Raw genomic sequence first — 22,563 nt, forward strand, 5'->3', positions numbered from 1 at the left:
GGAGGGATTCCTTTGCTATGAATTAAGTTTAGGCGTTTCTCTTTTCCCTCTTTTGGTTCTGACCATCCGCGCACCATAGCTTTGTTATCAAGGTTCAAGTCAAAATTAAGTCCCAAGTCTACAAAGTGGATATTACGAAAGTTAGTGTATTGGTACACGGGATATAGCACTCCCAGGCGGGTGTGATATTCATCAATAGTCCATATACCGGGGGCAAGATTGGTCCCAGCTCTACATGTGCAAAAAGTTCCGCTGTGGTTGCTTTTCCAGAATACTTTGTGAGCCCCTGGACTTATAAGCTATCACACTATTATATCTTATTAAATGCATTATATATTGTAATATAAATATTTTGCCACCCCGGAGCAACACAAGGACACAATCCTTGTACACAGTGCACCTTCGACACATACGTGTTTATAACACAACTTATTGAGTAAATATGTCATCTTCATGGAACATATGCAGTAGTACTGTATTTTTTTAATTCAAACGAAGCCTAAGTGTAAAACTGTACATGTCCATCAAATATTTTGATGTCTAATAATAATTTATGCAATATGCGTTTGATATTCTCTTAAGAATTTCTTGCAATCCTGGAATATTTGGAGACCGGGATAATCCCCCCCCCCCCCCCCCCCCCCCCCCCCCCCCGCGGACGCTTGCCCGTCAGAGCAGGGCGCGGCGCGGCCGATCGAATGATCGTTCACTTCGCTGTACGTGTGCGCGCCGGGACCAAATGATAGGGTACGGTGGCGCATCGCGTCAGCGCCGTCGTCGTCGTATCACGGCCCGGAGATCTCTGAAAAGTTGCTCTCCCGCTGGTCGACACCCTTTTCAATGCCCGGCTCCGGTGGCCAGTGCGGCGAGGTTGCGTTGATTCCGCCCGCTCCGCGACAAAAAAAAAAACCCTGGAAAACCTTTATAAACCCCAGCTCCGATCCCAAACGCCTACGTGCTCGCCTCGGCGTCGCGTAAACTCGGCTCCCGTGGCGTGCGAGCGTTCGTCTATGATTATTATTAGCTGGTGAGACGACGAGATGGGTATAAATTTTCCGTAGAGACATCTCAAGGCGAAGCTAGAGAATTCCCCGGTGCGGTCCCCGTCGAGATGCCCGCGACAAGGTGGACGTAATTAATTAAAGCGCCACCACAACAACCCCCCCGGGTGGCCGGGTTTGCGAAGCCTATTCGGCGTACGCATATTCTTTACACACCTGCTAACCTGAAGAACACACGGCTCAGGATCGAACACATATTAGCAAACTACTTGTCGCAAAGTCACTTACGTTTTATGGAAATGAAGTCTCGTGGCAAGTTGTGCTCGCTTTTAATTGTATTGCCTGTCCAAAGATCATAATAACGAAGCAAACATCGGACCATTATCACGTCATTTGCAGGCCTCTCTGTCTGGCGTTCAATTGAGACAGCCAAAAAAGGGTAGATATGCCATTTCCAGGAGAGCATATGGTAGGACACCCATCAGGGTCCGCCAATCATGCTCGCAGAGATCGCTTTTCCGATACGCATCATCAGTTGCTAGCTCATCAGGTACGTATAAGCAGAATTAACTGTGTTGGTTAAACAGGAGTTGCACTTGGATGGACCAGGGGAAAAAGGTCTTCTGGTGCTTGGACAATAATGATATGCCCTGGTGCTAGGAAATTCCAACTTTGACAGGATCGATTAATTTCATATACTGCACATCCATTTGGATTTTGGCTCCTGATTTACTTTGATCCTATATTTTTCGCGTTCATTGGATGGATGAATTAAAATGGCAGTGAAAATGTGGCGATATGGCTTTTAATTTGTAATTACCATTGGCATGTATGATCACCACGTTATATCTATCGGACTTTATTCTTGTACCTGGCTGTAATTCGTTGCCATGAAACATGCATATGTATATAGTCAGCCTGTTAAGTATAGCTAAGAAAAATTCTAAAGAGAATATCTAACATGTTTTCCAAAAGCTAGGAAAATGTTTGTTCCTCCTCCTTTTTTTTGTGTCTTAAATGTGTTATTAAAAAATTTTAAAAATATTTTGCATTATTACATCCATACACCATCCGTCTCTAAAAGTAAGTCATTATGTGATTCAAAATTTGTCTCATAATTATTTTCATTGTTACTCTATTATGAAAAGAATCGCCAATTAGCGCCTAATATGGCTAATAAATAGGGAGCAAACAAGGCATTTTACACTTTTGCTAATTTGCCTGATTTTTCTAGAGTGGCTTTCTTTTATGGATGGAGAAATAAAAATCATAATACCAGAATTATGGAGCTCAGTTGCAACATATCATATTTCTGAGCTATATAAGCCCGTAATTATTAAAATGGAACACATGATAGAATTAAGCAAATGCTTTGTTGGTTTGGTTAATAAGCAGGACACATAAATAGATACGCCTAAAGTGTCATATTCCATTATTTACGAACAAACGAACAACTAGTAGTGGAACAAACGCTATGTATCACTTTCATCGCTCTCGTTCAGCGCTCTTTATTATGTCGGGAATTGATTGTTCTTATTGACGATTTAACTCTTTACGGAAAACAACATATCACATCTAGTAGACAATGAGGATCTATATCGTAAAATCCACATAAGTTCAAGTATTATTCATATGACCAGAATGTAAATAGTTCAGTTACATATTATGTATTTCTATTGTCCATAATTATCAGAGCATGGTGGGTACTAAAGTGTAATCCCTCCTTTACTTAACAAAATACCACAAGTTGCACATGTTACTACATGCTCATAAAGTAAATATATGAAGTGAAACACCCGTTTTTCATAAAAAAAGGTGTACCCAGTGCGAAAGCTTCCACACAAGGTGGGGTCTGGGGAAGAGAATTTCTAGACAGCCTTACCCTTGCAAAATTCTTTTAAAATTCTACAAAGAGGCTGGTTCAAACCCAGGACCTCCGGGCCACAAATGGAGGGTTTTACCAAGGTCTGCCCTTCACCCTTTTTTCAGAAACAATACAATTTTTTGGCCTTCCTTAGCTAATGGATGCATTACTTTGCGCATTGGGTATCACCCCCATTCAATGCGTATATGCCCCTATTATGCCATAACTGGCATTTCTACATATACTGGAATAATGGAAAGTTTTAATGATTTTATCCTGCCCTTTTACTAAAATCAACATGGTGTGCCATTTCGTAAAATGGTCAAATCTAATAGGTTCATGTAATAGTTACCCTTATTCATGGTGTGCCCTTTTAGATTGCGAATTTACGATGCATGGGCTAATTTAAGGACATAATGTCTTTGTTTGTTATTTTTGGATGCCAGTAGCTTCTGCCTCGCTGACAGTAAAAAAACACACTTCGCACCACACATCATCAGCACAAGATCTTCAATAACCCCTTACCGAGAACCCATGCGCGTGAAAAGTGTGTGTAGATCTTAATGATATATATGAGTAGAGAACACATCCTTATGCATGTGTAAATACCCCTTAGTCTCATGTGATGTACATTAGATCGAACATCACATTTGCAATTTATTACAGGAAGAGCAACTCATCAGGAGCACCTTTCTGATCCAATAGAACGCATTATTATATTAAACTACTAGTTTCCTAGATAAGTACTACCTCTGTTCCAAATTGTAGATCGTTTTGACTTTTCTAGGGACATAATTTTTGCTATGCACTTAGATATAGTGTATGTCTAGATGTATAATAATATCTATGATCTAGAAAAACTCAAAACGACCTATAATTTGAAACGGAATGAGTAAACCGCAACTATGCATTCCAATAATTTCACCATCTTGGCGCTTTGTTGCACTCTATGTATATGCAAACAATTTTGCATATAGAGTGGATCGGGTCAGCCTTCGCACACGTAGTGTGTGCATGCTGTGTGCACGGGGTGAACGCACACCGGCTCACTGAACTGATGAGTGATGATACCCCCTCGGCCCTCGACGATTTTACGCTTGGTGGTTAGCCGAAGCGTGACCGGTCGATCTAGCAACACACAGTGCTCCCCCGCCGTGACTGGCCTTCAACTCTCTCGACCCCGGCCGGGGACCTGGAGAGTGCCGCTGCCGCGCCTCACTGTGCAGCCATCACGGCCCAACAGCGCTTTGTAGGTGGGCAGATGCCATCGCCGGTCGGTACTCGGACAATAGCGTACGGCGGCGACGTACATCTCTGCCCCTTGATCCGGTCGAGCCGCGAGAAGAGAGGAGCTGATGAACAAATAATGCCCTGGCCCCTGGCTGGAGATATCATACGAGATCAGCCGTCCTGCAGCAGCTAGCGGGGGCGGCTGGCTCATCATTTACTCCGCGCACAGAAAAGCTTAATTGTTAAGCTAAATATAATCACACGCCTCGCGGGTCACGCGCGCCAGCGGTATTTCTGGTTTAGTAGCTATCGACCACACAGTGTGACAGTGGCATCATCATCACGCATCTTCACTTCACATATTCATTCATCAGCATTCCAGTGTTAACGGGGGCATGATCCTGCTGCTACTCGCTAGTCAGCCGGCCGGGCCCCGTATCAGCGACCGTTCGATCAGCTAGACACAGTAGTAGCGACTAGCGAGTACGTTGCTACTGCAAACTGGTACAGTACATTTACTTCGCGCACGTACCCCGGCCGGCCAGACGGCCAGTAGCTCGGAAATACAACGCGCGCGCGGGCGTCGCCGACAACGTGGTCGCTCGCGCGGCCGCGTGAGTGGACGGTGGTGAGGCCTCACGCCACGGCACCAACTCGCCCACGTGCCCGCGCCACCAGCCACACGGCCGCGCGCCCGGTAGCCGCGGCCCCCCCACTTACCATTCCCCACGTAACGACCCGGCCGGTCACAGGGGGTAAGTGCCCGTGCGCGGTGTGCCCCCCGGCGCGCGCCGCTGCTATATTATGGCGCCGCCCCCGCGCGCTGCCGTGTGGCGTGGCCGTGCTAACCAGCACACAACGAGGGCGCGTTCCGTCGGGCCCGTGTGCGGTAGCGAGGGGAGCGAGCGAGCTGAGAGCCCGGCCAGCGCGCGCGGTTGTCCCAGCGGCCGGCCGCACGCGCACCAACTTCCCTTGGACGCACGCGAGCGAACTGAGCGCAGTGTGAGTGCCGGCGCGGCGGCGCGCGGGGTGTGATCGCCAGCGGGAAACCACCCGCCGGCAGCTAGGCTTGCGAGAGCTAGTTGGTAGCCGGCGAGAGCGATGGGGAGGGCGCCGTGCTGCGAGAAGGTGGGGCTGAAGCGGGGGAGGTGGACGGCGGAGGAGGACGAGATACTCGCCAACTACATTGCCAAGCACGGAGAGGGGTCCTGGAGGTCGCTGCCCAAGAATGCAGGTAACCAGGCCATACCGATCCACGACGCACCCATTAGACTCACTCACTCTTCGTGCATACATGTTCTCGATACACATACGGTTGCCAGAGTGCGTATGTGCATATATGTATGTATTGCATGTTTCGTATGCATCAGCAGCTAGCAGCTCTACACAATTCCTCATCTTGTTCGTCGTTTAACTTGAAGACATGATTAAGCAACATAATAACTAGCTAGGCGCTACACCATATAGCTAGTAGCATCTTGTGTGTGACTAATCTTGTCTCTTGTTCGTCTATGCCCGACGCAGGGCTGCTTCGCTGTGGCAAGAGCTGCCGGCTGCGGTGGATCAACTACCTCCGGGCGGACGTGAAGAGGGGGAACATCTCCAAGGAGGAAGAAGACGTCATCATCAAGCTCCACGCCACCCTTGGGAACAGGTAACGCCCTAATCAACACACTACCACGACCCGCTGAGAGTGAGTGTACATCCGACTATAAAATTCACAGCAGCTCAGCGTGCCTTCGTTCACAGGAGTCACTGCCACATGTGCTGGCAGAAGAGTCAACACGGGCTACTCCGACGAAATCTCTTAGACTACCTTTAGTACATCTAGCAACAACTATAGTAGGTGATCGAACGTATTGTTCCTGGAGCTTGATTTGATGACTGCTCCGATCGGTTGAAAGTTGAGACATCGGTCGCTAGCAGACAGTAGATAATCTAGGTACACTGCTGGAATAGGGGTATACTATAGTAGCCTGCTGGGCAGGACTGCATGTCTGAAAACAACACGACCATCCCTCTTAACAACGTAACTTTTCTAGTCCGACACAGCGCCTGGTGCATGTGTGTTTACAGCACTGTTCATGTACACGTGGGCTCTACGCACGCTCGGTCTACTGCGAGTGCATTTAGTTCTGGCGGTCGGTTCGGTCACTGTCACAGCTGCATGTGTTCCTGGAGCTGCCCGGCCGTATCTGTGGCAGAAGGGCGTGCTGCGTGTGCAATTTACCGAACAGACAGTTGCATGTAAATCTCGAGGCCACGTTCATGCATGCATGGCGTGCCTCGCCAGATACCGCGCCAGAGCTCGTTCGTTCGTAAATTAGCATGACACAAACTTTAACTTATTATCTGATCGGTTACCTTGTTCTTGCATATACTTATCTATCAAACGAAAAGCCGAAGCACGAGGAAAGTTCGGTCTATGGTGGTCTTTCTCGTGTCCAAAGACAAAAGGAGATTAAAGCGAACAAGACTACGATTAGATAGCATCATTTTTTAAGCACATTACAATCACAGAACTCATATTCTTGTTTACACACTCACCTCCTGAACGTATGCATGTGCACCTCTTGAACTCGTAGGCACCTGCAGAGATTCATGCGTATATATAATATAACTAGATTTTTCTGATAGTAGAGCAAGCATGTATCCAACATCTCAATTACTCCTCATCACTTATTTTTTAACACATAATATAATCCATCCAGTTAAAAAATCCTGGTGCGGTCAGCGTTTGTTATGCAAAGGGGCGTGAAAAAGCACGCATTACTTCATTATTAGGAGAATCCGTGCGGTAGTTTTAACTGTAGTACACGTGGAGTACGCGAACATCTGACGTGCAAAAGGAGGGGAAATAACAAAACTAAAGAACAAGAAAACGCTGTAGAAAGTACGAGCTCTCTCAAGATCAGCTATCCCATCAGTACACTACAGTGCGGTAGTTTTAACTGTAGTACACGTGGAGTACGCGAACATCTGACGTGCAAAAGGAGGGGAAATAACAAAACTAAAGAACAAGAAAACGCTGTAGAAAGTACGAGCTCTCTCAAGATCAGCTATCCCATCAGCACACTACAGGGAGGAATTAATCCCCGTCTGGATCTACGAGTCCTACACGATCGTTTTTCTAGTGCGATCGAAGTACACGAATAATCAATTCATCGGTCCGATGTCATGGCACTGTAGCGGCACACCGATCGTTTCGTCCCTACACGCTCCTCCTGCTAACGTCACATAGACTGGTGCCATAACAGGACACGTTCGATTTCCCTGTGGAGCCAGCATACTACGGACGCAGGAAAAAACCTTGGCGACAGAGAGCTTCGATTAGCGGCCGGGTCGAGAGCGATCGGGCCGGAGGGCGGAGGACCACGAGACGGCAATTAAGCCGGGCCAACACTCTTTAACTCCTGACAGCGCACTGGCAGGGGGCCGGAGGCCATGCGGCCATGGCGCCATGCTACACCTGCCGTCCCGTGCCGACCGGTCACGGTCTTCTCGAGGGCGGACGCGCGCACTGTGCCTGCCCACTGGGCGGGCCTTTCCGTCTCCATCTCGTCGCGTCCGTTCTCTCGCGCTCGCAGTCGCAGATCCCCGTCGCCGCGGGCCGGGGCGCTGTGCAAAGCGCACTTTGGCTGGCTGTTACCTTCATCTAATGGCGCGCTCGTACGGGTCGCTGTCGGTGGGCCACCGTGGGATTAATGGCGTGGCCCCCCCGCCACGCCCCGGTAATGATTCCTTCCGGCCCTTTACGTTGACAATACTGCCAGAGCGGCGCGCAGGTGAGACACGGCGAGCGAGAGGTCCCGGGGCCGCTCCATTGGCGGCCTCTGTTTGGACACAGTATACGGGCGGAGCGAGCTTTCCGTTGCTTTCAGGCTGCGCCCATAGCCCTCACTCTCTGCGAGCGATATGCATCAGCCTGACTGCCAGAGAGCTGCCTCGTAGCTAGACACAGACACATGCATGACTGTTACGGGGCATCATGAGCGCGCGGTTAGCTGCACCCAACTGCCAACGTGCCGCATGAACCGTTAGGTCGAGGAAAAAGGTGGTGCGTGTCGCTTTGGCCGGCCAGTGAAACGTCACCTTCAGCTCCCGTGCACTTTGATGGTTTCTGTTTTGCCCTTTAATTTCATGCTGTGCAGCTGTGGGCTGCGGCGTGTAAATATCTCGACGAGCATGTGCTGAGGTGGTTTAGATTTTACTGACACTTGTACGTGCTCCTGTCCCTGCAGGTGGTCCCTGATCGCCAGCCATCTGCCCGGCCGAACAGACAACGAGATCAAGAACTACTGGAACTCGCACCTCAGCCGGCAGATCCACACATACCGCCGGACCTACACCGCCGGCCCGGACACCACCATAACCATCGACATCAGCAAGCTGCACAGCGCCGAGAAGCGCCGCGGAGGCCGGACCCCAGGACGGTCGCCGAAGAGAGCCACCACCAGCAGCGGCGGCGGCGGCGGCGGCAGTAACAAGGCCAAGAGCAAGGAGCTGCCGGACCCTGATAGTAAGAAGCCTGAGCCGGAGTCCGGCGAGGCGAAAGTCGCCTCCGGCCCGGTTGCCGCCGCGGCCTCGGCGGCGTCGAGCCCGCGGCACAGCGACGGGGCGCGGAGCGCCGTGGTGGACCCGGACCAGAACCAGCCCGACAGCAGCAGCGGCGCCGGCGGCGGCAGCACGCCGGAGGGGCCCTGCAGCGAGGACACGACCGGGCCGCTGGCGGCGCTGGACCCGATGGAGTTTGGGGGCCTCTGGGAGGCCGAGAGCGAGATGGAGCTGCTGCTGTCGAGCGGCGGTGTCGAGGCTGGGCCCGATCCGCTTACGGGGTTTGTTGACGCGGTGGGTGAGGCGGGCCAGGTGGACGACCTCCTTGACATGGACTGGGACGGCTTCGCGGCCCATATCTGGGGAGATCATCCTACCGCCCAGGTCCAGCAGCAGAACGACGACGACCAGAGCACGCTGCTCCAGCCCGATGGGCCGCAGGCCGCTGCGGGCTGCAACGAGCACCAGGAGGACGAGCTGGAATCGTTCGCGACCTGGCTCCTGTCGGACTCGTTCTGAGAGCTCGTTCCGTCACCAAACTGATCAGGTCAGGGCGTCAGGCAGGTGTTCATGGAATGTGACCAAGGCAGCTTGGTGCTCCAGTGTACAGGCTTTTGTGAAGTTTAGCTTGTAGTTGTAGCTAGGTGTGCTGTTTCGTGCATGGAATGGACTTGCTTAAGGTCAACCTGTAGACCGTAGCGTAGAGGGGTTGCATCGCATTTGCATTGCATGGCGACATGGCGTGTAAGGGTAGTGCCGTTCAGCTCCCCGTCTCCCAGTGAAGACTCTGGCTTTGTGAACAGGGAGAAAAATGATCCTTCTGGTATGGAAGCTGTACGTGAAGACTCTGTTACAGAATGAGTGAGCATCTTTTTAGCTGTTTGAAGCTGAATCAGCCGTGGATAGAACCCAACTTCATTGGATTCAGTAGGAAGTGGTAGCCGACAGCAAGCAATTGCACAGCACGAGCACTCGTGTTGGACACGGGCATTAACTGCGTGTAGGCCGCAGTGAACAGCTCGTGGCTGTGGCCCTGCAGTGATCGATCTCACATGGTTCCGTGTCGATGCGTAAAAAGGTTGGAGCAGGAGCAGGTCAGTCTGGTACCGTGCGCGCGTGTACCATCGGATAAGTTCAGCGGATTTGTCCCTCGTCATCAGATCTTCCCCATACTGATTAGAAGTAACCTCCAGTGTTGTCAGATCGGATGTTGGAAACAAACATTACCGGCCCTGTAATGCCAGCGTCTATCTCTTCCTCGCATCGAATTGCCCCTCGCATCAAATCCTTCTATTCTGACAGATTACACACAGGTCCCGCCGTGTCGTCACAGCTCATCTCGCCAACGCTGCTCGTGGCTGTCGTCTGTCGACGTGGGTAACCATTCACCGAGCACCTGTTGTAACTGTAAATAGTCAACCGCCACCACGAAATCCAGCAGAGACCCCACGACTCGCTAGTGCCCTGACGATCAAGCACGGGAACTAGCCGCCCAGGCACGCAGCGCAAGCAGCACGGGACACACGAGAGGGTCAGCCGAACGAGCTGTCCCGGATCGCAGGGGCACACCCGAAAAACTATGGCGGCTCCGGGCTCCGGCCGAGCACGTTCGCCCGTCCCGTCAGGTCTCGCCCTGCACTGCCCACCACCAGTGCCCGCGCACTGTGCCGATCCAGCACGACTGGTTTGTACTCCGGCGTTCGGTGGCCGGTCGGTATCCGCGGCAGGCGCGGCAACAGTCGCCGCGTGCCCGGCACGGCCGGGGGGGCAGGCCGATCGGCCGTCCGGTCACGCGATTGAGGCTTGTGTGGGCTGGCTTTCCCTCCGGGTTCCCCGATCGGGACGTCTTGGTCAGGGTGTTCCCGGCGTCGGATTCCTCTGATTTTGTTCATAAACGGGTGGCAACCTGTCGCTGTTGTTTACTCGTGTCTCGCACTGCAGATCGATGCATCCTCGTCGCCCTAGAACGTGCTCCACGGACACTTGCCATGATCTGCGTCTGTCAATCGATTTGCCACGGTGCATTCTCTTCCTTGCCTAGGCTACTAAGAAAAGCAGGAACCGTGTCTGAATCGTCCGAACCGGCTCGATCAAAAGTTGAAAGTGTGGAAAGGCCGAAAGGGAGACGATGAGTTCGCTGAGGCTAAGGTTTGTTGCCTGCCGCTGCTTTTTCTCGCCGTCCATGTGTCCGCCGTCCCCCTTGGCAATTATTTTGCCATCGATCGATCCAGCCAAGATGCAGGGAAGTACTGGCCGCTGTTAAGTGCATCTTCCAATGACCAAATAATTGCGCGCGCGTACGAGAGCCGGGACCGATCGCCGCTGCAGCAGCAGCAGTGCCAGTGCCACCACGCGCTTGTCAGCTTGCGGCCAACGATCACATGCTTCCACATGACCACCCGTCCCCTAACCCATGACGTCTCACCATTTTCGCTTCGACCAAGAGCTCTTCCGTTCCGTGCAATGCTTTTCATGGACGGTCAAGATAGAATCGGTGATGATGTACCAGCGGCGGCTTCTGGTTATGTCGCTTGCTAATAGGTGTTTTTGTGTTCGTGCTGAGAGAGAATTATTATTGGGGCATCTGATGCCGACGGACGATCGAACTGGATCGCTCACCGGCCGGGGCTGTGGAATGTCATGATGAAAATTTGTCAGTTTGGCGAGCGATGGCAACGCGAATAGCGGCGAACTCATCAAGATGCTGTTCCAGGGGACTAGCGTTTCGGCTTAGCTTGGTGTTGGTACTCTCCGGTGCATTGCACGCGGGCGTAGCACGGACAAAAACCAAGCTGTTAGCTAGAGACTGCATGCTATGCAAGCCGTTGAAATGAATGATACTTCTATATATGTTTGCTCGAGATGTTAATTGGGACACGTGTGTATGTGTGCGCCGAAGAGACATCAAAAAAGAAAGAAACCGGGAAGACATTCAAATTCTAAGATCTTGAATTGAAATTTGATTTATATAAGTTTTACTACCCTTTTCATTCCAACGAAAATCTCCAACAGACAATTTCTATGAGCCTCCCCTCCCGAACACCCTCCTCTCGCTCACCATGGGCCATATATATATATTTTTTGAAACTTACCATGAGCCATATATCAGAAGGTGGTTCTAGATGTCATGTCGCCAAGGTATTCCATTGGACTCACGGATAGATGATAATATCATGAAAGTGTTACGCGTGTCAAAGATTCTGACTCGAAAAATGTACAATCATCTACAGAGGGAGCTAGGGGAAGACCACACCAGTCTAACACGTACCTAACGATTTCTAAAACACTTATCGCAGTTTTTTCCATGCTCAAAATACAATCACACATTCAACTGGTTTTCCACGATCATTTAGTATGGGACGTGTGCTCGCCAACCATCATCATCCAAACTACCATCACAAGGACCTCCATGACCACATTGCCTATGGTTGTTACGTGTTTCTCAGAATAGAAGTTGATTGAGACTTCGAGGTTGAATGAACATCCAATGCTGATGTGGCGCGAGATATCTCGCCAACCAATGGAACCCGAGGTACCACTTGCACATTCACAAGTGTGTGCAAGATAGATAGCAAGTATAGGGTGAGCAAAAATTTGTTCATAGTTTCCTGTTGATATACTACAGCCTCCTGCCATTAAAGGTGACGTTTGGAACAAAAACGTATAGATTTGTATGTAGCACTCATCATTCTTGCTGTCTGAAACGTCGTATATTGCCGACAGGAGGAAGTAGCTACTCTACTATTTGTTATTGAGTAAAAATGGATTGTCCGAAAAATTGTTGAGTCAAAAGTCCCAATTGGGTAGAAGAAGATTGTTTTAGGAAAATTTTATGATTTGATTCAAGTGTATACTAAATCTTAGGAATTTTGATCCCCGATCATGGCCTGTGTCCACTAAGATTGAAAGATTGTGTCCATGATTTTGTTGGTAAAAAATCTCACCGTGCCTATTGGTCAATGGAATTTGTCAACTCGTTAGAACAAAAAACTTCCAGGGCTTCTTCGCGTGGTGGAACCGTGTAACATAGAAAAATGATGTACTACCTAGTAGTAGCATGTAATGGTGTATGCGAGCATGTTTAATCTTGTAAAGAGTACTTAAATTTATGGTTAAGTTTGTTCAACGTCACTCTATTCTAACTACCTTGATTTAGGGTATGTGTATTTCTCTCCCAGATTATATTACTTAGCTTATGATACAAGGACAACATAAAAAGATCGTCCTTATAATTTAGTAGTAGCCAAACAACAAAACCCCAGTGCAACACTGATTGTGGCTAAAAAGGTTACGATCCATTATACTAGTCCAGAGTCCAGAGGTGATAGGTCGATGTTAGCCAGTGTGTACACCTGCAATCATGCTCACTTGCTCAGAGCTCGGATCTCGATCGGTGCCTCTCGTTGCCGTACTGGCAATACGTCCACACGCTGCCGCGACTGGGAGCGAGCAGATAACGCTGGTTGTAACGCTGGGGGCGTGCCGAGCCCCGCGGGTGGGGGCGTGTCCGTTTTGTCCGCACGCGCGTCCCGGATCTCGAAACGCCACCCCAATGATGCGGCGGCAGCGGGCGGAGGGCGAGGGCGGTCACCCCACGAGCCCGACACGGCACGTGCGCGCGCGAGGGCCTCCTCTGCTCCTCCGGCCTCCGCCCATGTGCCCCCGCATTTATTTACGCACGGGCCATACATGCCCCGCTCGCCGCACCGGCGGCGGCGGCGCCATGCCGATGCTGCAGCGCATGGGATGCGAGGCGTCCAATCCGCCCCGGCCCGGCCGGCGACGGCGACGGCAGATCGCCTCCTCCTCCTCCATGGATGGGAACGGACATGCATGACGCGAGTCGTGAGACGGACGGCCATGCGTTGCACGCCTGATCTTGCTGTGCCTTGCGATTGCCGTGGTTTGATTATTGTGGAGGAAGGAGGACGTCGCCTACGTGTGCGGATCTCTTCTTTTCGTACCGCAGCAGAAAAGCGGGCGCCGCGTAAAGGAAGTGCAAAGGCGGTTGCAGGCCTCGTACGCCTCTCGGGAAGCAAATCTCTCTGCGCCCAGCCGCCCAGCAGTAAAAACCCTGCGTAGCCAGCGTACCGCCGGGAGTCAAAACATCGCTACTAATACTGTACACCGTATGCAACGCCTGTAGGGATACGCGTAGCTTACGGCCCGCGTATCGCACCAGCAATATCAGCTGCTTGCTACGTGCTGCATGCAGTAATGCAAACTCCGCGCTGAAGACGTGACGTGCGTCACGTGACACGTACTATTAGAGTACAAATTCGCGGCAGTGAGTGAGGTTGCTTTCACGATCACGATGCCGCGGGGCTTTATACTTGGAGACACTATCTTGCACACAGAAGGCGCCATCGACTATTCTATTTTCGAGCCATATTTATCGACTAAGGGGCTGATTGGTTCACAGGGCTAAACTTTAACTATGTTTAAATACTAATCAGAAGTATTAAACATAGGTTATTTACAAAACCCATTGCACAAATGGAGGCTAAACGACAAGACGAATCTATTAAACTTAATTAGTCCATGATTTGACAATGTGCTACTATAGTAACCATTTGCTAATGATAGATTAATTAGGCTTAATAGATTAATTTTGTCGTTTAGCCTCCATCTGTACAATTAGTTAAATTTAGTCCTCCTAATTAGCTTCTGAATATATTCGATGTGATATGGACTAAATTTTAGCTCAAGAACCCCTAAAGTCTCATCACTCTCCCTCCCTCGCTCCCCTTATATCTCTCGGGCTCCGTTTGATGTGACCATCGGCAAACTACCATCCTCTCCGAACGAAACGAGGGAGGAGAACTCACTACATTGCTAGACCACGCCACCTATAGGCCTATACAAAACGCACGCAAAAAAGCTGAAAAGAAAAAATTGCTCGCATACATGACGAACAGGAACTAATCAAATAACTTCTCTCCAGCTCTTGATTTCGTTCCATTTCGCCTTTTCCGGGGAGGCTTTTTGACGGCGAACTTTTCTTCACCGGGAGAAGACGGGGTTCAGGGTTTTGGTGAGCCCGTGGAGGGCGCCGTAGCCGCGGGAGCTGAAGCCCAGGCAGCCCAGGAGGCCCTGCCGGTAGGGGAGGAACGTGCGCCGCCGCATCTCCTCCGCCTGCGCACGGTTCGGCGCCGCGTAGAGCCTCTCGTGCGCCGCCGCCACCGTCGTTGAGCGCCGCCTGCGCCCCCTGCCCTGACCCCGCGGACGGGCGTCCTCGCCGCCGTGACCGCCAGCGGCCTCCGTTGCTGGTGGTGCGCGAGAGGGGCGGAGCCTGGCGGCGAGCCTGTCCCTGGCCGCCCAGGAGGGCGAGAACGGCCACGCTCGCTCGGGTTTGGTGGCACCGGCGGATGCGGTCGTGGGGCCGTCGTGCGCGTGGGCGCTGTTGCCGGGCTCGCTCCTGCTGCGGTGGAGGAGCATGTCCTTGATGAAGACCCACCGCCGGGACCCGCGGGCCGATGACGCGGCCGACGAGGACGAGGACGTGGAGGAGGACGAGGAGGAGCGCGACGAGGCGGTGACCGGCGGCGCGGCCTCGTCCCGCGCTCCGCCGGACGCGTCGGGGGCGGGGACGAGCGCATTGATCAGCTTGAGCCGCGGGGACGCGCTGCGGAGCGGGGACATGGACCGCGCGCGGCGGTGCACGGACGCGCTGCGGGGCGTGAGGTCGCGGCCCCGCGCCGGGGCGCGGCCGCTGTCCTCGTCGTCGTCGCTGCCGGGGTCGAGATCCGGGAGCGGGGGCAGGGTGAGCGGCCGGATCTGGCCGTTGTGGAAGAGCTCGTCGGCGGAGATCATGGGCCCTCCGGGCCCGCCGAACTCGAACTCCGCGTCGCCCGCGCACCCGCGCCCGCCGGGACCGGAGGCCGCGGAGGCCGAGGATGACGTGGAGAAGAGGAGGTGGTGGATGGGGCTGGCCGGCGCGCTGAAGAAGTACCCGCCGCCGCCGCCGCCGAAGCCTCCGATGGCGGGGGAACGGCCCGGGCTGGACGGCGCGCTGGCGAACGGGGTGGAGCAGGTGCTGTCGATGTCGTCGTCCATGGCGCCTGCGCCTGCGCCCGCGACGCTGGGTGGTTCGCGCTCCTTGCGCCCGGGTTGACCTGGTTGTAGAGTGAAGTGGCGGTGGAGGTGGTGGGAAGGGGAAGAAGGCTGGAGAGAGGAGAGGGGAGGAGAGGAGAGGAGGAGAGGTTATAAATGGAGGGGGCGGTGCAGCGGCGGTAACTGTCCGGTGCACGGCACACCGATGGTTTGGGGGCGTGGCGATGGGACGGGGTCCGCGACTCGGCCAAGCGGCTTGGCCGGATTGGGTTTATTTACTGCAGGGAATTACATCTGCTTGGGCTGTGTGCCTTGCTGTAGGAGCTGTTGCAACGGAAATACCAGTGCGACATTTCAGACGGAATGGCCAGGCAGTTCGCTCTGTACTTCCCATGTTGGAAGAGTCTGAAATGCCCAAAAGAAGTGTCTGAAATCTCACCACTCGGTAGGTAACTTTGGGAAGGTGCACAAGCACAAATGGAACAGTTGTGCTGTACATCCGATTCGGAGATTTAGGGCCTATTTGTTTGAGTTGATTATGCATAAGCAATTTAAAATAAGCAACTTATTTGCTTATGAAATCAATCACCCTTACTTATTGGGTTGCTTATGGAGCTGCTTATTTTTAGCACATAAGCAACATAAGTGTTGCTTATGGGACTAAAAGGTGCACTTTACACCTCCTGCTCTCATTCAATGCACTTTACTCCTCTCTCCCCCCCTCCCCCGTTGCCAGCTCCTCTCTCCCTCCCTCATTGCCCGCTCCATCCCCGCCGCCGTCGGTCCCTCCCCTTCCTCCGCGCCGGTCGCCGCCGGCCTCCGCCCGCCGCTCCCGCCCCGCTGCCGCTGCCGGCCTCCGCGCCGATGGACGCCCCTCCGCCCGCCGCTCCCACCCCACCGGGGTTGTACTTGTGCGGGTAGCTCCCCGAGAGGTAGAATCCCCGAGCGCCCGGTAGCGCGCAGAGCAGCGCCGCTACCGCCGCGACGGCGACGAGGCATGCCATCGCCTGGCCTTGGATCTGGATCGGGGGCTTCGAGTTTGGGTTATAGGCGGATCTGGGCGGCGGCGGGGGTTGGGAGTGGTGGTGGTGGCCCTGCTCCGGCGAGGAGCCCGCCGGAGGAAGGGGAGGAGGAGGTGTCGGTGGCAGCGGAGCAGATCTGGGGGTTGGGGTGGGGACGAAATGACCATGGGGGAAGAAGGGGGTTGGGGGGCGGTGGTGTGGTTTATTCGGCGTGGGGAGGCAAAGAGGAGGGGTAGCAACACAAGGGGAAAATATGACAATATCCACCTCATTCAATGCTCATAAGCAAGGGTATCCAAACAGCTAGACTAAAAATAAGCAACTTCAAATAAGCAACTTAAACCAAACAGGCCCTGCATCTAGCGCGAGTGCGATGCATCAGAAGTTGGGTCGATCATGTGCAAAGCAATTTGGACAGGGATAACATAGTGCGGCAGGGGACTGGGGTTGATGGTACAGATTGGCAATGCGCCGAGAAGTTGGGTCGATCATCCCCATCCCACGGACCAACCAAATTGGTGCCGCCCCCGTAGAACCGGGATCCCTGTTCGTAGAACAATCATGCCGGCCTGGCCTTCTACTTGCACACTACTACGATGCCAGCTCAACAGAGAAACCAACGTGTTTCCATTACACTCTGACTCGGGAACAGTTACTCTACTACCTATATTCCTATAAGACGCACGTCCTCATGGTTTGGGGCAGTACACGTCGACGGTATACACAGCTCCACAGGTTCAGGACATGTAAGTTAATATTTTCTGGCAATAGTAAGGCGCACTGTAATATCACTTAATCAAGAACACTCGTATCATGTACGAAGGTGACACCACGCGACCGGGTCCTGATGGTATGAGCAAATAATGCAGGGCGATATATGATGGCTTCTAGCGCCTACTAGACCCGTAGACCCGGCCTCACTCGAACACGTCCAGCTTGACCTGTCGGCGAGCCCATGAAAGATCTGATCGACGCGCTATAATGCAACGCCGATTTTATGCAGGCCACAATATTCTGACAATTACAGGTCCTTCGCAGTGCACCACAGCGTTGGAGGCGCAATGCCCTCCTAAACTTGTAAATGCAGGGTTGCAGCATGCGCAGGTAAAGTTTTGCATCGAACTACGGAGTAGCACAGTAGAAATGGTCATGGGGTTGCTTATGACAGAGGTAAAATATTCAGAAGCCATGTCATGCAGGGCAAGCACATTCAGCAATCATAGCTGAATGCGGATCTGATTTATCCCACAGGGTACATTGTAACATTTTAAAACTGATTTGAACAACAGGTCTGGGTTGACAGAATAAATCGGGGATATGTAACAGCAAAATGAAACAAAATTACAGAGCAAAAACTACAGCATTCATCTCAAATTACAAATTTACACTCCTGCCGTCGTCTCACGACCATGTCGCGGATCACCTCGTCGAGCAGGGAGTTTAGTATCTCGCTCTCCACCTCCTCGCCGGCCTCGAACGCCTCCACCCGGAAATCGACCCATGTGCCCAGCCCGCTGCTCATGTCCTTGTCGACAAGCTCATCCTCCACCCATTCCCCCATGCTCTTCCAGCTGGTGATCTCATTGCAGACTTCGGCCTCTACACCCCTGCTCAGCGCGGCCACCCCTTTGCTCCATGCTGCATATCCTGCCCGGAAGTAGGTGCTGCGTCTCGTCTCCAGGCATTCATTTATGCAGTCAAACAACAGCCGCCGGTAGCCACGACGGCCCAGAGGCTCTTTCCCTTGTGCATATACATGCATATTCTCCAATTTCTCGAAGAGGAGCGGGTCCAAAGCTGATCCATCCTGATTGACAAAGAGTGACCCTAGTTCATCTGTTGTCAAGTTGACGTTGCTTAGCACATCTTCAATGTACTCCAGCTCTGTGTGTCTTGATTTCTTCGAACATTGGGTGACATCTGAGATATCTGAAGCATCTACTGATGCGGAAGAGGCAGAGTCTGTAGTCTTTGCCTCAATGTCAACTGGTGGTGGATTCATCAAGAAATTCCCTGTGGTAGTTTTAACTTCAGAAGAAGATGAATACACCGCCTTACTCCCTGTTACAAAAAATGAATACTCTTCAGATGTAAAGAAATGTCAACAGTTCAAGTAGAAATTGCAGAATTTCATGCTGGGTGAATTACCATCACTGCTTCCTGAACACTCAGAAGACCAGCAACTCTCGCTTAGAAAGGTGGGTTCAAGCACAGAGAGGGGACTTAGATCTTCATACTCCTGTTCCTTCCTTGCATTACTGATACTACTGCATTCTTCTGGTTCCTCCACCTGAATCAAAGTGAAATCTGTATTAGAACTGCAATAAACTGATGCCAAAACTGATGAGTCACACAATAAAGTCCATGCTACTAAGAAAACCTTTAACACATCCGATCATAAAAGAAAGTAAACTGATGAGCCCCTGCCATTTTTGTTATTTCAAACATTATTTCTTCCTCATTGCTGGAAATGGAATCAACAGAGAGCATCTCATGCATTTTATTATAGGCATTCTTGACTGAAGCTAAAAAGTAACCTTCGCAAGAAAATTTTATTATACCAACCACCAGAAAGGGCAACATTGCGGAATGTTCAGTAGGCACTTAAAATTCATGCCGAAGCTTGGTGTCATGTCATGATTATGTCAAACACAACATATTGATGAAATCCTATTCCAGATCATGAAGTTGACGCTAGAGTAGCCCCACTGAGAAAAGCTATAGATATGCCTTTACTCGTTTCACAAGAAGGTTTTAGTAATAACATTTGGCCATAAACATAATGTGCAGTGGCCAAGTACATGAGGTACATACTATTCTAATATGACATGTAATCCTTTTCAAGCTCCACTACAGAAATAAATAATGGGTGCAAAATGTGAAGTTGTGCTATCAAGTTATTTACAAAAGATATTGGGTAACTCAAACTGATATTTACCTTTAATTTACTGCCACGGAAAATTTGGCCCTTTGTAGATGACTGGGCTGATGGGCAATAATCATATTGAGAAGGTTTGGCTTCAGAAGGGCTACAGTCAAATACTCCGCTTTCTGAGCCCCAATTGCTGCAGGAAGAGGTTGGTGGTTCCTCCAAGGTAAAAGTAGCAGGCACAAATGTATCACCCCTTGTGAAGGTGATGGATGGATCAATTTTTGATGTTAGCTCCTTCAGCTTCTTTTCTAGGAGAAGGCTCAAGGCATCACCGTTTACAAAGTTCAGACCCACTGACGATAGCCCTTCAGCCTTACCATCTGAATCATCTTTATCACATCCTGCATCCAGATTGAAATTGCTTCTTGAGTCCCATTTACCCGCCAATCTGGAGGGTCCTGCTGATGGTTTGACCAACGGTGAGGTGAAGGTAAATGACACAACATCTGTAGTGTCTTTACTTTCCTTGTCCCACTTAATGTGCTCATCCATAACAACATTAGGTTGAACCTGCTTCTGAAGTTTACCCACTGGTTTTTCAGGCACGAATGTACCCTTCTCATTGGTGGAGTTCCTCTCTATCAAACGTTTCTTTTGTGGGAAGTCCTTGTTGTTTGACGATGATCCCTCCCTATCGCCACTTATGCTTTCCACAATGTCTTTTCTGCCACCAACTTTAGATACCTTGCTTCCACTCTTGATCTTCCCAGAAGATGAATCTCCTGCCATCGCCTTTCTGCCTTGCTGAGTTGAGACAGATTTGTTCGGTGCCACCTTGCCTCTGGTCACTAGAGAGTTCTGTTTCTGATTATTTTGCCGAAGGACAGGGGATGAAGTACCAGATGATGATGGCTTCTTCTGCTGCTTGTTTCTCTGGTGATTAGACTGACTTCTAAAAGGTTGGTTTGTTCTGTGGTCATCATGCTCTTTCTGTAGTCCTGAATTCCTCCCAGAACTTACACCCTCCCTCTTCTGCACATTATTCTTTGCTTGGACTGCCAAAGAAATAGACTTTCCCTTGTTGTTCTTCGAACAACTAGGATTGTTAATTTCATAAGAATCGATCGATGGTCTGAATATGACAATATCTTCCTCACTGTTCCAGCTCCGGTTCATCTGCTGACCTCTGGAGAACCTCACATCTGGCAGCTCAGGAGTGGTCCTTGTTGACTGTGCTCTCTGAGATACAGTCCTCTGAGAAGCAGGTATGCTTTCTCTTGGCTCCGAAACCCTCAAAGGAATTCGTGCTGGGCTGAATGAGCAGATTTTCTCCCTGGAACTGGATTGCGTCCTTGGCTGAAGAATCTTGGCTGCTTCCTCCATGATCTGAGCAGCATTTCTCGCTGAACTGAAACCTGGATTCTTGATGGGGGACAAAAGTCTGTGATGAGACATTGGTAGGGGCTTTGCGGACCTTGGTGGCAATGCTTCTATCTGGAACCTTTCAATCGGGCTGCTTGGCATCTTCTGTGCTCTGAGATCCAATGGCTTTCTCATATAACCATCAACTCTTCGAGGAACATGACTGAACTGATCATTCATTGAGTACTCAGGACTCCTCTTGAGGCTTTGGCTGTCCCTAAACGATCTTGTGTCCCGGAATGGTGTGCAGTATGGTTCTGGAACACCTGAGGTGGGCAGGGCGTCCAAGCCCATGAGCCTGGCCACCACACCTGGTGCCTTCATCTCACGTCCTTCCTCATCTGTCACTGAAGAAGCACAGCTGTAGTCGCTGCTCCCCTTGAAGCTTGGCACGCCAATCCCCTCGTCTTCATCAACCTACAAATTCATCCAACAAACAAGAGTGAATACATGCCCCTGCACCAGCACAACATCTTCGAATAGTTGCGAGGAGCAAGCCTCAGAAAGATCACTCACCAAGTGGAGACGCCCGGACGGCAAGGTTTCTTCACTCCTCTTGACAAGCTTGGCGCCCTCTGTGAACAGATCACAAGAACAAGATAAGAAACCACAAATCGGAGAGAGATAACAGCTCTGCCGCCAGCTGGGAAGCAGTGAGGGAGGCATTCTTACAAACACCTACCTGGCGAGTTGGAGAACAGCTTCTTGCGTGACTTGCGCTTCCAGTCGAACAGGTTGAAGATCCCACCAGCACCTCCGCCGCCGCCAATAACCTTCGCTCCACCCTTCTCCGACGCCATCGATCCTAAAACTCTCGACACAAAATGAAAAGTCCTCTCCTCAGCTCAGCATCCGATCCGCGGCAATCCCCGCGGGAAACAGAAATCACCGATACAGCCTGGTCAACCAACAAATCTATCTGAGCGGAACAGACCATCACCTTACGAATCTTAAGATAAATCACGGCATCCCCTAATCGAAGCATCTGTCTACTCGCGAAGCGAACCGAGTGGGGAGAGAACGGCGGGCGCCTCCGTGCTTACCGAAGTGGCCTCGACCTCGAGTAGGCCGCGCAGCGCGGACGACGCGGAGGATACCAGCGGCCGCGCAGCACGGACAACGCGGAGGCTACCAGCGGCGGCGGCAGCGGCGAGGAGGGGCGGCGGCGGCCGGGAGCATCAGATCGGAGAGGCCGCTAAAGGCCTGGCATTTATGCTGCTGGCTGGGAGAGTCGATCCGAGAGTGGTATTAAAAACGCTGGCCAGAAATGGGGTTTTCGAATTCGGGGCGGCGGTGGGCCCCTCCTCTGCCCGTTGATATCCGCCGGAGGGGTGGCTGGCGCGTGGGGCAGGAGCGGGCACGGGGCCCACCTGGCGGTGGGCGGAGCGCGTCCCGTGCGTGGTGGGTGGGGAAAACGATGAAAGGGGGCAACGGCTCTTTTTAAGCGGCAGCATTTCAAATTCGGCCCGAGGCGGGGGGTGGGGATCGCACACGCCGCGCGGATCTTGACGTGAGATGGACGGAGGAGATGCGTGCCGCCGGTGG

General features: G+C 51.7%; 2 protein-coding genes and 1 pseudogene across 2 annotated transcripts; 1 reads left to right on the forward strand and 2 right to left on the reverse strand.

Annotated features, from left to right (window-relative positions):
- Positions 1–4,906: 4,906 nt before the first annotated feature.
- On the forward strand, positions 4,907–9,510 carry LOC101760958 (myb-related protein P). The gene is made up of 3 exons (XM_004984584.4): positions 4,907–5,329; positions 5,620–5,749; positions 8,337–9,510. The coding sequence occupies exons 1-3, from the start codon at positions 5,197–5,199 to the stop codon at positions 9,166–9,168; spliced, it is 1,095 nt and encodes a 364-aa protein (XP_004984641.1). The 5' UTR covers positions 4,907–5,196; the 3' UTR covers positions 9,169–9,510.
- Positions 9,511–14,306: 4,796 nt separating this feature from the next.
- On the reverse strand, positions 14,307–15,900 carry LOC101761361 (trinucleotide repeat-containing gene 18 protein). Its single transcript, XM_004984585.4, has one exon. It carries the CDS (start codon positions 15,703–15,705, stop codon positions 14,653–14,655), a length of 1,053 nt encoding a protein of 350 aa, XP_004984642.1. The 5' UTR covers positions 15,706–15,900; the 3' UTR covers positions 14,307–14,652.
- Positions 15,901–17,900: 2,000 nt separating this feature from the next.
- Positions 17,901–22,248, reverse strand: LOC101761754 (annotated as a pseudogene).
- Between the last annotated feature and the right edge of the window lie 315 nt (positions 22,249–22,563).

This window comes from Setaria italica, chromosome IX (assembly GCF_000263155.2).
Source record: "Setaria italica strain Yugu1 chromosome IX, Setaria_italica_v2.0, whole genome shotgun sequence".
In the NCBI taxonomy this organism is placed as follows: Eukaryota; Viridiplantae; Streptophyta; class Magnoliopsida; order Poales; family Poaceae; genus Setaria; species Setaria italica.

Excerpts from the sequence above, each read along its gene's own strand:
- LOC101760958 (XM_004984584.4), top strand. The coding sequence starts at position 5,197 with ATGGGGAGGGCGCCGTGCTGCGAGAAGGTGGGGCTGAAGCGGGGGAGG. Across the intron at positions 5,330-5,619 it reads GTCGCTGCCCAAGAATGCAG|GGCTGCTTCGCTGTGGCAAG; the intron begins GTAACCAGGCCA and ends TGCCCGACGCAG. Across the intron at positions 5,750-8,336 it reads CACGCCACCCTTGGGAACAG|GTGGTCCCTGATCGCCAGCC; the intron begins GTAACGCCCTAA and ends CTGTCCCTGCAG.
- LOC101761361 (XM_004984585.4), bottom strand. The coding sequence starts at position 15,705 with ATGGACGACGACATCGACAGCACCTGCTCCACCCCGTTCGCCAGCGCG.